General features: G+C 38.5%; 1 protein-coding gene across 2 annotated transcripts in view; it reads right to left on the bottom strand.

Annotated features, from left to right (window-relative positions):
* Positions 1 to 13,108: 13,108 nt before the first annotated feature.
* The window catches only part of CTTNBP2 (cortactin binding protein 2), a 154,715-nt gene continuing 150,172 nt past the window's right edge, over positions 13,109 to 17,651 (bottom strand). For both annotated transcript variants that reach the window (XM_060020788.1, XM_060020789.1), the window contains 2 exons: positions 17,249 to 17,350; positions 13,109 to 14,175 (listed from right to left, as the gene is read on the bottom strand). In XM_060020788.1, the coding sequence (XP_059876771.1) occupies positions 13,960 to 14,175; positions 17,249 to 17,350 (318 nt within the window). In that variant the 3' untranslated portion in view covers positions 13,109 to 13,959. The remainder of the gene's footprint in view (positions 14,176 to 17,248; positions 17,351 to 17,651) is intronic.

The raw sequence follows: 17,651 nt of genomic DNA on the forward strand, positions 1-17,651 counted from the left end.
TCATATGGTAGTTCTATTTGTAGTTTTTTAAGGAACCTCCATACTGTTCTCCATAGTGGCTGTATCAATTTACATTCCCACCAACAGTGCAAGAGGGTTCCCTTTTCTCCACACCCTCTCCAGAATTTATTGTTTGTAGATTTTTTGATGATGGCCATTCTGACCAGTGTGAGATGATATCTCATTGTAGTTTTGATTTGCATTTCTCTAATGATTAATGATGTTGAGCATTCTTTCATGTGTTTGTTGGCAATCTGTATATGTTCTTTGGAGAAATGTCTATTTAGGTCTTCTGTCCATTTTTGGATTGGATTGTTTGTTGTTTTGATATTGAACTACATGAGCTGCTTGTAAATTTTGGAGATTAATCCATTGTCAGTTGCTTCATTTGCAAATATTTTCTACCATTCTGAGGGTTGTCTTTTGGTCTTCTTTATGGTTTCCTTTGCTGTGCAAAAGCTTTTAAGTTTCATTAGGTCCCATTTGTTTATTTTTATTTTTATTTCCATTACTCTAGAAGCTGAGTCAAAAAGGATCTTGCTGTGAGTTATGTCATAGAGTGTTCTGGCTATGTTTTCCTTTAAGAGTTTTATAGTGTCTGGTCTTTAATCCGTTTTGAGTTTATTTTTGTGTATCGTGTTAGGGAGTGTTCTAATTTCATTCTTTTACATGTAGCTGTCCAGCTTTCCCAGCACCACTTATTGAAGAGGCTATCTTTTCGCCATTGTATATTCTTGCCTCCTTTATCAAAGATAAGGTGACCATATGTGCATGGGTTTACCTGTGGCCTTTCTATCCTGTTCCATTGATCTATATTTCTGTTTTTGTGTCAGTACCAAAATGTCTTGATTACTGTAGGTTTGTAGTACACTCTGGAATCTGGGAGCCTGATTCCTCCAGCTCTGTTTTTCTTTCTCAAGATTGCTTTGGCTATTCGGGGTCTTTTGTGTTTCCATACAAATTGTGAAATTTTTTGTTCTAGTTCTGTGAAAAATACCAGTGGTAGTTTGATAGGCATTGCATTGACTCTATAGATTGCTTTGGGTAGTAGAGTCATTTTCACAATGTTGATTCTTCCAATCCAAGAACATGGTATATCTCTCCATCTATTTGTATCATCTTTAATTTCTTTCATCAGTGTCTTATAATTTTCTGCATATGGGTCTTTTGTCTTTTTAGGTAGGTTTATTCCTAGATATTTTATTCTTTTTGTTGAATGGTAAATGGGAGTGTTTTCTTAATTTCGCCTTCAGATTTTTCATCATTAGTGTATAAGAATGCAAGAGATTTCTGTGTGTTAATTTTGTATCCTGCTACTTTACCAAATTCATTGATTAGCTCTAGTAGTTTTCTGGTAGCATCTTTAGGATTCTCTATGTATAGTATCATGTCATCTGCAAACAGTGACAGCTTTACTTCTTCTTTTCCGATTTGGATTCCTTTTATTTCCTTTTCTTCTCTGATTGCTGTGGTTAAAACTTCCAAAACTATGTTGAATAATAGTGGTGAGAGTGGTCAACCTTGTCTTGTTCCTGACCTTAGTGGAAATGGTTTCAGTTTTTCACCATTGAGGATGATGTTTGCTGTGGGCTTGTCATATATGGCCTTTATTATGTTGAGGCAAGTTCCCTCTATGCCTGCTTTCTGGAGGGTTTTTTTAATCATAAATGGGTGTTGAATTTTGTCGAAAGCTTTCTCTGCATCTATTGAGGTGATCATATGGTTTTTCTCCTTCAATTTGTTAATATGGTGTATCACGTTGATTGATTTGCATATATTGAAGAATCCTTGCATTCCTGGGATAAACCTCACTTGATCATGGTGTATGATACTTTTAATGTGCTGTTGGATTCTGTTTGCTAGTATTTTGTTGAGGATTTTTGCATACATGTTCATCCGTGATATTGGCCTGTAGTTTTCTTTCTCTGTGACATATTTGTCTGGTTTTGGTATCAGGGTGATGGTGGCCTCGCAGAATGAGTTTGGGAGTATTCCTCCCTCTGCTATATTTTGGAAGAGTTTGAGAAGGATGGGTATTAACTCTTCTCTAAGTGTTTGATAGAATTCGCCTTTGAAGCCATCTGATCCTGGGCTTTTGTTTGCTGAAAGATTTTATATCACAGTTTAAATTTCAGTGCTTGTGATTGGTCTGTTCATATTTTCTATTTCATCCTGGTTCAGTCTCAGAAGGTTGTGCTTTTCTAAGAATTTGTCCATTTCTTCCAGATTGTCCATCTTATTGGCATCTAGTTGCTTGTAGTAATCTCTCATGATCCTTTGTATTTCTGCAGTGTCAGTTGTTACTTCTCCTTTTTCATTTCTAATTCTGTTGATTTGAGTCTTCTCCCTTTTTTTCTTGATGAGTCTGGCTAATGGTTTATGAATTCTGTTTATCTTCTCAAAGAACCAGCTTTTAGTTTTATTGATCTTTGTTCTTGTTTCCTTCATTTCTTTTTCATTTATTTCTGGTCTGATCTTTATGATTTCTTTCCTTCTGCTAACTTTGGGGTTTTTTGTTCTTCTTTCTCTAATTGCTTTAGGTGTAAGGTTAGGTTGTTTATTTGAGATGTTTCTTGTTTCTTAAGGTAGGATTGTATTGCTATAAACTTCCGTCTTAGAACTGCTTTTGTTGCATCCCATAGGTTTTGGGTCATCGTGTTTTCATTGTCATTTGTTTCTGTGTATTTTTTGATTTCTTGTTTGATTTCTTCAGTGATCTCTTCGTTATTAAGTACTGTATTGTTTAGCCTCCATGTGTTTGTATTTCTTACAGAGTTTTTCCTGTAATTGATATCTAGTCTCGTAGCATTGTGGTTGGAAAAGATACTTGATACGTTTCCATTTTCTTAAATTTACCAAGGCTTGATTTGTGACCCAAGATATGATCTATCCTGGAGAATGTTCCATGAGCACTTGACAAGAAAGTGTATTCTGTTTTTGGATGGAATGTCATATAAATTTTAATTAAGTCCATCTTGTTTAATGTATTATTTAAAAGCTTGTGTTTCCTTGTTTATTTTCATTTTGGCTGATCTGTCCATTGGTGGAAGTGGGGTGTTAAATTCCCCTACTATGATTGTGTTGCTGTCAATTTCCCCTTTTATGGCTGTTAGTATTTGCCTTATGTATTGAGGTGCTCCTATGTTGGGTGCATAAATATTTACAATTGTTGTATCTTCTTCTTGGATTGATCCCTTGATCATTATGTAGTGTCCTTCTTTGTCTCTTGTAATAGTCTTTGTGTTAAAGTCTATTTTGTCTTATATGAGAATTGCTACTCCAGCCTTCTTTTGATTTCCATTTGCATGGAATATCTTTTTCTATCCCCTCACTTTGAAGTGGGACTCTTGTAGACAGCATATATACGTGTCTTGTTTCTGTATCCATTCAACCAGTCTTTGTCTCTTGGTTGGAGCATTTAATCCAGTTACATTTAAGGTAATTATCGAAATGTATGTTCCTATTACCATTTTCTTAATTGTTTGGGTTTGTTATTGTAGGTCTTTTTCTTCTCTTATGTTTCCTGCCTAGAGAAGTGCCTTTAGCATTTGTTGTAGAGCTGGTGTGGTGGTGCTGAATTTTCTTAGCTTTTGCTTGTCTGTAAAGGTTTTAATTTCTCCATCCAATCTAAATGAGATCCTTGCTGGGTAGAGTAATCTTGGTTGTAGGTTTTTCTGCTTCATCACTTTAAATATGTCCTGTCCCTTCCTTCTGGCTTGCAGAGTTTCTGCTGAAAGATCAGCTGTTAACCTTATGGGGATTCCCATAAGGTTAAGGTTATTTGTTGTTTTTCCCTTGCTGCTTTTAATGTTTTCTTTGTATTTAATTTTTGATAGTTGATTAATATGTGTCTTGGTGTGTTTCTCCTTGGATGTATCCTGTATGGCACTCTCTGTGCTTCCTGGACTTGATTAACTATTTCCTTTCCCATATTAGGGAAGTTTTCAACTATAATCTCTTCAGATATTTTCTCAGTCCCTTTCTTTTTCTCTTCTTCTTCTGGGACCCCTATAATTTGATTGTTGGTGTGTTTAATGTTATCCCAGAGGTCTCTGAGACTGTCCTCAATTCTTTTCATTCATTTTTCTTTATTCTGCTCTGCAGTAGTTATTTCCACTATTTTATCTTCCAGGTCACTTATCTGTTCTTTTGCCTCAGTTATTCTGCTATTGATCCCTTCTAGAGAATTTTTAATTTCATTTATTGTGCTTTTCATCACTGTTTTCTTTGCTCTTTCATTCTTCTAAGTCCTTGTTAAACATTTCTTGTAGTTTCTCCATTCTATTTCCAAGATTTTGGATCATCTTTACTATCATTCTGAATTCTTTTTCAGGTAGACTATTTTCTCTTCACTTGTTTGGTGTGGTGGGTTTTTACCTTGCTTCTTCATCTGCTGTGTGTTTCTCTGTCTTCTCATTTTGCTTAACTTACTGTGGTTGGGGTCTCTTTTTCCAGGCTGCAGCTTCGTAGTTCCCGTTGTTTTTGGTGTCTGTCCCCAGTGGCTAAAGTTGGTTCAGTGGGTTGTATAGGCTTCCTGGTGGAGGGGACTGGTGCCTGTGTTCTGGTGGATGAGGCTGGATCTTGTCTTTCTGGTGGGCAGGTCCACGTCTGGTGGTGTGTTTTGGGGTGTCTGTGGCCTTATTATGATTTTAGGCAGCCTCTCTGCTAATGGATGGGGTTATGTTCCTGTCTTGCTAGATGTTTGGCATAGGGTGTCCAGCACTGTAGCTTGCTGGTCATTGAGTGGAGCTGAGTCATAGCATTGAGAGAGAGGTTTCTGGGAGCTTTTTGCCATTTGATAATTACGTGCAGCTGGGAGGTCTCTGGTGGACCAGTGTCCTGAACTTGGCTCTTCCCTGACGCCTGGCTGGAGCACCAAGAGCTTGTCATCAACATGGCTCAGAATAAAAATGAGAAAAAAAAGAAAGAAAGAAAGGAGAAGATAAAATGAAGTAAAATAAAATAAAAAATTATTTAAAAAATTTTTTTAAATAATAAATAAAAGAAAGAAAGAAGAGAGCAACCAAACCAAAAAAGAAATCCACCAATGATAACAAGTGCTGAAAACTATACTAAAACCAAAACAAAACAAAAAGCAGAACCCTAGGACAAATGGTAAAAGCAAAGCTATACAGACAAAATCACATACAGAAGCATACACATACACACTCACAAAAAGAGAAAAAGGGAAAAAATATATATATCGTTGCTCCCAAAGTCCACCTCCTCACTTTGGGATGATTCGTTGTCAATTCAGGTATTCCACAGATGCAGGGTACATGAAGTTGATTGTGGAGATTTAATCTGCTGCTCCTGAGGCTGCTGGGAGAGATTTCCCTTTCTCTTCTTTGTTTGCACAGCTCCTGGGGTTCAGCTTTGGATTTGGAACCACCTCTGCATGTAGGTCGCCTGAGGGCGTCTGTTCTTCGCTCAGACAGGATGGGGTTAAAGGAGCAGCTCATTAGGGAGCTCTGGCTTACTCAGGTCGGGGAGAGGGAGGGGTACGAATGCAGGGCGGCAGAGGCCGGCGTGACGTTGCACCAGCCTGAGGTGCGCCGTGTGTCTCCCGGGGGAGTTGTCTCTGGATCACTGGACCCTGGCAGTGGCGGGTTGCACAGGCTCCCGGGAAGGGAGGTGTGGATAGTGACCTGTGCTCGCACACAGGTTTCTTGGTGGCAGCAGCAGCAGCCTTAGTGTCTCATGCCTGTCTCTGGGGTCCGAGCTGATCGCCGCAGCTCTCACCCATCTCTGGAGCTCCTTAAGCGGCGCTCATAATCCCCTCTCCTCACGCACCAGGAAACAGAGAGGCAAGAAAGTCTCTTGTCTCTTTGGCAGTTCCAGGTTTTTCCCTGGACTCCCTCCCAGCTAGCTGTGGCGCACTAGCCTCCTTCAGGCTGTGTTCACGCCACCAACCCCAGTCCTCCCCCTGCGCTCCGACCGAAGCCCGAGCCTCAGCTCCCAGGCCCGACCCGTCCCGGCGGGTGAGCAGACAAGCCTCTCGGACTGGTGAGTGCTGGTCGGCACCGATCCTCTGTGTGGAAATCTCTCCGCTTTGCCCTCCGCACCCCTGTTGCTGTGCTCTACTCCGTGGCTCGGAAGCTCCCCCGCTCCGCCACCCGCAGTCTCCACCCGCGAAGGGGCTTCTAGTATGTGGAAACCTTTCCTCCTTCATAGCTCCCTCCCACTGGTGCAGGTCCCGTCCCTATTCTTTTGTCTCTGTTTTTTCTTTTTCCTTTTGTCCTACCCAGGTACGTGGGGAGTTTCTTGCCTTTTGATTGGTCTTCGGTCTTCTGCCAACGTTCAGTAGGTGTTCTGTAGGAGTTGTTCCACATGTAGATGTATTTTTGATGTATTTGTGGGCAGGAAGGTGATCGCCATGTCTTACTCTTCTGGCATTTTGAAGCCCCTCTACATTCTTTTTTTATATTCTTTCCCATTATGGTTTATCATAGGATATTGAATATAGTTCTCTGCACTATACAGTAGCACCTTGTGGTTTATCATTCTGTATATAATAGCTTCCATTTGCTAACCCTGACCTCCCACTCCATCCCTCCCCCAACCTCCTCCCTCTTGGCAACCACAAGTCTGTTCTCTCTGTGAGTCTGTTTCTGTTTCGTAGATAGGTTAATTTGTGTGATATTTTAGATTCCACATATAAGTGATATCATATGGTATTTGTCTTCTGTTTCTGACTTACTTCACTTAGTATGATAATCTCTAAGTCCATCCATGTTGCTGCAAGTGGCATTATTTCATTCTTTTTTATATTCTATATATGTACCACATTTTCTTTATCCATTCATCTGTTGATGGACACTTAGTTTGTTTCCATGTCTTGGCTATTGTGAATAGTGCTGCTATGAACATGGGGGGTGCATGTATCTTTTTGAATTAGAGATTTGTCTGGATATATGCCAAGGAGTGGGATTGCTGGATCATATGGTAATTCTACTTTTAGTTTTCTGAGGAACTTCCATACTGTTTTCCATAGTGGCTGTACCAACTTAAATTCCCACCAACAGTGTAGGAGGGTTCCCTTTTCTCCACACCCTTTCCAGCATTTGTTATTTGTAGAGTTTTTAATGATGGCCATTCTGACCAGTGTAAGGTGGTACCTCATTGTAGTTTTGATCTGCATTTCTCTAATAATTAGCAATTTTGAGCATCTTTTCATGGGCCTATTGGCCCTTTGTGTGTCTTCTTTGGAGAAATGGCTATTTAGGTCTTCTGCCCATTTTTCGATAGGTTTCTTTGTTTTTTTGTTGTTGTTGTATGAGCTGTTTGTATATTTTGGAAATTAATCCCTTGTCGGTCACATCATTTGCAAATATTTTCTCCCATTCTGTAGGTTGTCTTTTCATTTTGTTTATGAGTTTCTTTACTGTGCAGAAGCTTGTAAGTTTTGATTAGGTCTCATTTGTTTATTTTTGCTTTTATTTCTATCATTTTGGGAGACTGGCCTAAGAAAACACTGGTGTGATTTACATCAGAGAATGTTTTGCCTATGCTCTCTTCTAGGGGTTTTATGGCATCATGTCTTATGTTTAAGTCTTTAAGCCATTTTGAATTTATTTTTGTGTATGGTGTGAGGGTGTGTTCTAACATCATTGATTTATATGTGGCTGTCCAACTTTTCCAACACCATTTGCTGAAGAGACATTCTTTTTCCCATTGTATATTCTTGCCCCCATTGTTGAAGATTAATTGTCCATAGGTGTGTGGGCTTATTTCTGGGCTTTCTATTCTGTTCTATTGGTCCATATGTCTGTTTTTGTGCCAGTACCATGCTGTTTTGATTACTGTAGCTTTGTGGTATTGTCTGAAGTCTAAGAGGGTTATGCCTCCTGCTTTGTTGTTTTTCTTCAGGATTGCTTTGGCAATTCTGAGTCTTTTATGTTTCCATATAAATTTTAGGATTATTTGTTCTATTTCATTGAAAAATATCATGGGTAATTTGACAGGGATTACATTAAATCTGTAGATTGCTTTGGGTAGTATGGCCATTTCAACAATATTCTTCCAATCCAAGAGCATGGGATAGCTTTCAATTTCTTTGAATCATCTTCAATTTCCTTTATTAATGTTTCATAATTCTTAGTGTTTAAGTCTTTCACCTCCTTGGTCAGGTTTATTCCTAAGTATTTCATTTTGGGGGGGTGCAATTTTAAAAGGTATTATTCTTTTACATTCCCTTGCTGATATTTCATGGTTAATGTAAAGAATTGCTTTTGTATGTTAATCTTGTATCCTGCTACCTTGCTGAATTCATTGATCCATTCTAGTAGTTTTTTTGTGGAGTCTTTAGGGTTTTCTATATATAGTATCATATCATCTGCATATAATGACAATTTTACTTCTTCCCTTCTGACTTGGATAGCTTTTCTTTCTTTTTCTTGTGTGATTGTTGTGGCTAGGACTTCCAATACTATGTTGAATAGAAGAAGTGAGAGGGGGCATCCTTGTCTTGTTCCAGATTTTAGCAGGAAGGCTTTCAGCTTTTCGCCTTGGAGTATTATATTGGCTGTGGGTTTGTCATTGATAGCTTTTATTATGTTGAGATATGTTCCCTCTATACCCATTTTGATGAGTTTTTTTATGATGAATGGATGTTGAATTTTGTCAAATGCATTTTCTGCATCTGTTGAGTTGATCATGTGTTTTGTTGTTGTTGTTGTTGTGCTGGGCCTTAGTTGCGGCACGTGGGTTCCTTAGTTGCAGCTAGCTGGCTTCTTAGTTGTGGCATGTGAACTCTTAGTTGTGGCATACATGTGGGATCTAGTTCCCTGACCAGGGATTAAACCTGGGCCCCCTGGGTTTGATTGGGAGCACAGAGTCTTAACCACTGTGCCACCTGGGAAGTCAAGATCATGTGGTTTTTACCTTTTCTTTTGTTGATATGGTGTATCACATTGATTGATTTGTGTATGTATTACCATCCTTGTGAGCTTGGGATGAATCCCACTTGGTCGTGGTGTATTGTTATCTTTTTTATGTGTTGTTGGATTCAGTTTGCTAATATGTTGTTGAGAATTTTTGCATCTATATTCATCAGAGATATTGGCATGTGATTTTCCTTTTTAGTAGTGTCATTGTCTAGTTTTGGTATCAGGGTGATGGTGGCTTCATAGAATGTCTTTGGGAGTGCTCCTTCCTCTTCAATCTCTTGGAAGAGTTTGAGAAGGATTGGTATAAGTTCTTCTTTGAATGTTTGGTAGAATTTGCCTGTGAAGCCATCTGCTCCTGGACTTTTGTTTGTAGGGAGTTTTTTGATTACATATTCTATTTCACTTCTAGTGATTGGTCTGTTCAAGTTGATAGGGGGTACGCAGATGCAGAGGCTGGTGCCGGGTTCTGGGGTTCTCGGTAGTGGTGATGGCTCACGCACACCCCTGGAGCATGCAGTGGGAGCAGAGGTGGCTTGTGACCTCTCCTGGAGTCTGCGAGAGTATTTTTAATTTTTGAGGAACCTCCATACTGTTTTCCATAGTGGCTGCACCAATTTACATTCCTACCAACAGTGCCTAAGGGTTCTCTTTTCTCCATATCCTTGCCAACACTTATCTCGTCTTTTTGATGATAGCTATTCTAACAGGTATAATGTGATCTCTCACTGTGGTTTTGATTTGCATTTTCCTTATGATTCGTGATGTTGAGCACCTTCTCATGGACCTGTTGGCCCATCTGTATGTCTTCTTTGGAAAAATGTCTATTTAGATCCTCTGCCTGTTTTTAATTGGATTGTTTGGTTTTTTGCTGTTAAGTTGTATGAGTTTTTAAAATATGTTTTGGGTATTATTCCCTTATCATATATATATGATTTGCAAATATTTTCTTCTACTTTATAGGTTGGGTTTTCCTTGTGTTGGTTTCCTTTCCAGTGCAGAAGGTTTTTGGTTTTTATTTTGTCTCCCTTGTTGATTTTTGCTTTTCTTGCCTTTACTTTTGGTGTCGGATCAAGAAAATCATCAGCAAGACCAATGTCAAGGAGCTTACCCCCCTATGTTATCTTCTAGGAGTTTTATGTTTGCAGGTCTTACATTCAAGTCGTTAATCCATTTTGAGTTAATTTTTGTGTATGGTGTAAGATAGTGGGTTTAGTTTCGTTCTTTTCCATGTAGCTGTCCAGTTTTCCCAACAGCATTTTTTAAAGAGACTGCCCTTTCCTCATTGTATATTCTTGGCATCTTTATCAGAAATTGTCCATATATGCATGGGTTTATTTCTGGGCACTCTATTCCATCGATCTGTGTCTGTTTCTATGCCAGCGCTATACTATTTTGATTTGTTATAGCTAATATAGTTTGAAATCAGGAAGCATGACACTTCCAGCTCTGTCCTTTCTCAAGACTGCTTTGTCTATTCGGGGTCTTTTGTGGTGCCACACAAATTTTAGGATTGTGTGTTCTATTTCTGTGAAAAAAAACATTGGAATTTTGATAGTGATTTCACTGAATCTGTAGGTTGCTTTGGGTACTAGGGACATTTTAACAGTATTAATTTTTTAATTTGTAAGCACAGAATCTCTCTCCATTTATTTGTGCCTTCTTTAATTTCTCTCATCAATGCCTTTTCAGTGTACAGGTCGTTTACCTCCTTGGTTAAATTTATTCCTAGGTATTTTATTCTTTTCGATGAAATTGTAAATAGGATTGGTTTCTTAATTTCTCTGACATATTCTTGATTTCCTCAAAATATAATCCAAGTAACTTTTTTTTGGATATGTTTAGCTGATGTCATCCCTTATTAAGGTATCAGAATGTGTATGAACAACTATCAGGATTTCTGATTTTCCTATTGTACTTTTCTTTCTGGGAACAAGAAAAATCCTCTATTTTTTCTTCCAGTGAAGACATTGACACCTAGAGATATTACATGTTGTCTTAGCCTTGTGGCCAGAACCTACAGCACATGACTCTTGATAGTCAAGTGTTATCTTCACTATTAAAGACAGAATAGATATGGTGTGTAACTCATATCCTCTCTTCATATATTTCCATAGTCCTCTCTTTCAAATCAACAATGGCATCTTGGTCTACAACTCAACTATTTATTCACAGTAAAAACCAAATTAAACTAACAGGATTATCTATTCACTAACGTACTCCTTTGACATCTGAGGGATGTTCTCTGAGAAGAATGTTACAGAAGGAGTCAGATAGAATTCAGAAAGTATCACATAACTTTCATAGAGTAAGTTTTGTGTAATGGCTCACAGTTGTTAAGAACAGGTGCCTACATCAGGTGTTGGCTAGGTCAACTGAACTTAATTTGCATTAAGTATTGCACAGAAAAAAATATGGAAATTCAGCCTTGTCTATCAAAATTGGCTTTTTTCATTATCAGATTTTGACACATCTACTAGTTTTTCTTTTACATAAGCAACTGCAAAATGTGTTACCTTGATGATGAGGTTCTCCTAAATAGACTTAACATGAAGGAAAATAAAATTTGCTAATGTTTTATATTAATTTCCAATTAGCTATTTCTATCTGTTAGGTGTTTCACACAACTGTAGTAAAATCTGATGCTCATAATACAGCTGTTAGTCGTTGCTTGTGAATTGATTACAACTTGAAAAGACGTTGGATTGCCACAGAGTTCTGGGACATAATTTATTACTTTTTATGTATGAGGGGAGTAACTAGGAACACTATATTACCTCATTTTAATGCTCATGGATAACGTGTAGGGTTGTCATGTCCTATTTAACTATTGTGAAACCTGGGTCAAAGAGATCAGGTAACTTGTCTTAGGTCACATAGCTAGTAAATGTTAGTGCTTAATTCAGTCCCAAGGCTGTTTATCACCAAAGAACTTTTTACCCCGAAAGCACCCCGACCCTCACCACTAGGTTCCATTATACCGTAGTGACTTTCAAAGACTTTTGGACATGACCCACAGAAAGAGTTATGCTTTACATCACGATCCAGTGCCTACATCCGTGTACCTACATAATAGAAACAAAATCTTCACAAATAGTTCATTTATTGACTGTGATACCATGATGTACTCTGACACTTTCTATTCTATCCTATTTTCAAAAAAATGGTAGTTGTGACCCACTCAATTGATAAAATGACCAATTCCTAGGTCTCTATCTGTATTTTGAAAGCTCCTGATCTAAATGCCTTTAGACATCTTCCAGTCTACCATCCAATTATAAAAAGTATATGTGTTGAATTTTACTAATGAATCAAAACTGTATGGATCAGTTACTAGAGGTCATCTTAGTAATATATTCCAAATTTTTTCTCTTCTCTGGTCCTTGAATACACTAATCAGATCCTTATCTTCAGAAAGGCTGCTGATATAAAGCACAATGCCTTATCACTAAAAAATCAAATACGACACAATCTAAGAAGGTGTATGTAAGCAGGAGGAAATACGTTAGAGCCACCTCAATCTATGTATGTTGGTCTATGATATCAAGAGCATTGAGTTTTGTTTCCAAGATTAATGTCTTTTTGTGAAAACACTTGAGAGTATCAAATACCACCAGGGTACCAAGAATTTGAGTCCAGCTCAAAGGCGTTATTGTGTTCAAGCCTATTTCCTCCAGCCTCTCTCTCCTATCTACCCTCTGTCCCTTGCTCTAGTTTCATCTCCCTGTCCATGAGGTCCACGCTGTACAACCAAGGATTGCAGAGATGAAGGCTGACAGGTACTGGAATTGATCTCTTCCCTGACCCTTCCTCTACTTCACCCCATGTGGCCTAATCTTCACTATACATTTTTTAAAGATACTTGCAAAGTGTAATATAGTTTCAGTGCACATGTATACACATTAATGTAAATAACCATTCTGGCCAAGAAAGGACTTTCAGTACTCTCAGACAAGCAAATGACTCTGGTATATAATTATACTTTTGTATGTATGAAAAAATTTTTTTCAATGAGCACCTAATTCCTAGAGCTCCACTGAAATGTTTTAGTTTAGTTTAAACCAACTAATACTTTCTAACAAGTGTGAGTCTTTCTCTGAACATCTACTGAAATACCAACATGGAGGACCAGTTTTACAAATGTCCTTAAATTGAACACAAATATCTTTTGCATGGATAAACTACTAAGAGCAATAGAAACTACAGCAAAATTATTTCACTAATTCAATATTTTATTTGGTGTCAAGGCATATTAAATTTTTGAGTTAAGTCATTTCATTAGTGAAACAAACCGTCTAGAAAATATTATCCATTGTGCCACTAGAATGGAAGAGGAGTTAAGTCTCATTTATTGAAGCATTTACTTTTTTATATCCACTTAGGTATAAAACTTTTGTTAAGAAAGATAACACTTTTTATTGCATTATATAATTTCATATTTTACAGGAGTCAATAATGCAAATTCATAAGCATAAATATACATGATGCAACCATTAAAAGATTTAAAACTGGAAACTAGAATTTTAACAGGCAAAATACTTAAAAATACTTAATATGGCTTTTAAGAAAAGTAACTGTTGAGAAATGATTTGTTATTGCCCCATTCTAGTCATTTCTCATCAAGTGAACATAAAATTATGATCTCTTTAAAATGGTACTTGTTATCTAAGCCAATGTTGCATACATGTAGTATGCAATGATTCAGGCTTTCTTAAATATACATATGTACATATATATAGATATACAGTACACAGACAGTTGTTTTAATACCCCTGAACATCTTGAGTAAAACTATTATGACTTTTCTATTATAAAACTACTTGAAAAGTGGGTATAACTTCTTGGTATTGCAGTTCAATCCTACAGAACTGAAAAAAAAAAAACCCTAAATGTTGATTATAAATACACTTTACAAAAAACTGAATAGTGGTCCTGCACGCATACTTTATATTGCAGTGAAAACATGTGATTCATTTAAAGGTATTTACATCTTGTTGTCCTTGGTTTCTGTGTGAAATATACAGAAGAATGAGAATATTGTAGGCAGGCCTATTTGTTAGGTTTTTCTACTTGTTCATTTTTGTGTAAGTTTCAGATCTTCTTTTGAATTGTTTATTTCTATTTGCCTTGTATTACTGCTGCTGCTGCTTCTTTTGGTGTTCTGGGAACACTGGGTGACTTTACTTCTAGGAACAGGAAGAAAAGATTTAACTCTTGAAACACCCAACTCAGTCTTTGATTTACTGTTGCTGCATTCGGTCGCTTGATGGCTGCTGAGAGGACCGACCTCCTGTAAGAAAGGCAAACAAAATAGCTTGTCAATTTGACATTGTTCCCAACTTCTGTGATCAGTCCTAACTTCCTCCTCTCTGTCCCTGAACACGCAGGTAGGAGTTTCTCTCTTAAGTTCTCATGAAAAAACGAACAAAAGACAATGGAGGGGAGAAGCTGAATGCTTAATGTCTTATAGACCCACTGGCTGATTTTCATTAGGTCCTTTGTGGTATCACAAAAGTGCTAGACACAGGAGTCAGTGAATCGAGTGCCAGAATCTGGGGTCTCCTCACCAGCTGGAGCTGTATGAAGTCCTAGGCCTGAGGAAATCAAACTGGACTACTCCAACCATCTTTAAGCAGTTCTACAATTCAACTCTTTCACCTTGAGCACGTCACTTAATTTTTCTGCCTTTAGATCTAATTGGACTATTACTCAACACATATTTTGAATGTTTACAAGACAAACACTGTTCTAGGTGCTCGGCTTACAGTAGAGAACGCAAAAGAGCACCATCCTTGCTCTGATGCAGCTTCTGCTGTAGTGAATTAAAGTTCCTGCGTAGCAATTCTCTATGACGAAGGAGCTCAAGATCTTCCATTCTTGGAAACTGCATGCTCTTGTCTTCCTAGTGTTTCAGAACTCTTCTGGACCTGGTCTAGGTCTCTCATTTTGCCCCCGAGGAACCAGAGCTGGATAGGTGAGAGTGATGATGCTGGGATAAGACCTTTTACTCATGCTGTTTTCCCTGATCTTGAGTTCACTTGGGTAGGCTTACTTCATGTTTGCCAGGTGGCAGAACTGAACTCAAGTGAGTATGGGCTATGACAGGTGAAGAGGAAAGGGTTCCATGGGAAGAAGGAAGGGTGAAGATGGGTATGTTGTTGAAATAGTAAATTACATGTAAAAATAAGTTATGTGACGTTTAAGGACATATTTGGAAAGAAATGGGGTGGAAAATAAGGAGGATGAGAGATCAGAGGTATGTGTTGGAGAGTGGGTCTAAGCCCTGGCTGCACATGAGAATCACCAAGGAGCTTTTAAAAACCCCAACGTCCAGGTTGTACCTTGGACCAATTACATCAGAACCTCTAGGGCACGTGGTCCAGGTACCGGAGACTGGAAAAAAAAAAAAATCCTCAAGTGGATTTCATTATGCCACCAGAATGAAAACTTCTGCTTTAGGGGGTTTAATTTGCACCTTAATGAGAAGAAAACATTTATTAGTATCTACTCTCCTGATGATTTAAATCTGTATTTTTAAATCTGTATTTATGTAAATTGTTTAAGAAGGCTGGCTGACATGCTACCTGATTAAATAGGCCCCTCTCTGGCCGCATAGGAGAAAGTGATTTCAACTAACACAGACAGCTCTTACTTCTAAAGGGAATTACTTCCTGATAGTAGAAGAGACTGGGCATCTAACCAAGAAATGCTCGCTGAGTTTCTCACAGTAGAAGAGGTATGAGCCTGTGAAGCTCTCAGGAGGCTGGCAAATGCCAAATGAGTATACTTCACCCTCTGCTGGCAGGTTCTGAGAAGAACATCTAGCCACGGGGAACAGTCCTCACAATGCGTTCAGTGGGCAAAGCAAGAGGGGGCAGCTGTCCTCCTAATACCCGCATCAAACCGCACATTTGAAAAACTCTATGGTTCTTTCTGAAGAGCCCAGAAAGTATAAAATGATCCATTTTTTAAAAAGGTCCCTTTTAAAACAAAGCTTAGCCTCCCTTCAGTACTATTGTTCTGGACAGTACCTCATTGTAGCAACCCAATATGGTCCTGGGACAGAGAAAAAGAGGTACAAAACTGTCTTCATTATCCAACAGCTGCCACTCACTACCAGTCAACCTTTTTATATAGGAAAGTGACTGGGCCCTGTGGACAAAGAGTGCCTCATCGCACCCCTTCCCACTGGCTGCTGCGCAAGGAATCCTGAAGAGGGGTCCTGGAGGCCCAAGAAAGGTGTTCTGAACCCCAGCTCCTGAACAAATATTTTCCAGCCAGAATTCTCCACAGGGACCCCAGGTCACCTCCTTAGTCATCCTCCCTTACCTGCTCTCCAAACTATGCTTTTGCTGTGCTTCTAAACTGTTCCCAATTGGGGGAAAAAAGCAAATACTATACAGAGTAAGCCAGACAGGTCATGCTCTTCTTCACAGATCATCATGTTATGTATTTTTTATACAAGAACTCAACCTTGTTAATATTCCCCCCAACACACACAGCTTCCGCGTAACTAATCAGGACTGAAACCTAACGAAGCCGTGAGGGGGCAGGGGCAGGGGAGCCCAGGGCTGTCTGGTGATCAAAGGAGGGTTAATAATGTAATTCTGCTTTCTGCACTCCCCCCCACAACAGGTCTGTGTCAGCTGCCATGCGAGCGGATGAGAACAGGATGTGAACCACAATCGACATGGCTTGGTGAGCTTACAAAATATGCATCCTCATAAAATCACTACCGGATAAGAAGTAGTTTTATTGTTTCTATTCACCCAGGAGTACCATGCTGGGCCATCTCAACTCTTGGCATTTATTAACCAATCGTATAAGTTATTTCAAGAGGTTGAGGAACTCTATTGGAATCCTGGCTCTTCTATTTGACATTCTGATTTGTTTTTAAAAGAAAGTCTCTCACTGAAACATGCATGATATGGCAAGTTAAAGTAAACCAGACTGAGATTTTGTGTGTGTGTGTAGATCTTTATCATCACTCAGCACTTTGCTAAAATTAACTCTAGTTTTCCAAAATAGTGCTCAAATGAAATTCAATATCCCATTTTAAAATACAGCAATAGAAGACAGAAATCTAGTTTCGGCATAAACAAATGAAAACAAATGGAAAAGACACCCAAAATTCTGGCATCAAATAGAAGGAAAAAGAATGCTTTTCTATGTGATTCTTTCAAGCTATTATCCAAACAATAATTTTTCTAACCTTGATTACCTTAGAGAACACTTTTGCCTTTATCCTATTTATTTCCCAACTATGGTTTAAAAGTAACTGTGATGCACATTGGAAGATTTGTGAAGTCAAATTCCACAACCGTCCTTCTTTGTCCCATTTTGGAGGGAAAGGGGACACTTACCTTTTGTGACACTGGCATTCTCGGATTATTAACAGTTGCTGAAAATGCAGGGTGGTTTCCTGAACGATCAAACCTCCCTAACTCATCCCCGGAATCAGCAATCTGGAAGATACACAGTTTATCAAGTCACCGTGGAAAACCCACAACAGAAGTGGGATCCTTCTCTTACTGTCAGAAGCTCTACAGAACAGACCTGCAAGTCCCATAATGTTCATACGAAGACCTGAAGTCTTCATGTGAAACTTACGGCAAATGCATGAGACATAGCCTCTAAGGAAAAAGTCTTTTAAAGTCAGAAGAAGACAACCAGATGAGCCCTATTAAAAAAAAAAAAATCACTTGGCACAAAATGAAAGGATATAAAATTTGCAAGATTTTCATTGTTACCTTATTTTTCCAGAGG

Source organism: Delphinus delphis, chromosome 9 (genome assembly GCF_949987515.2).
Source record: "Delphinus delphis chromosome 9, mDelDel1.2, whole genome shotgun sequence".
NCBI classification, from domain to species: domain Eukaryota; kingdom Metazoa; phylum Chordata; class Mammalia; order Artiodactyla; family Delphinidae; genus Delphinus; species Delphinus delphis.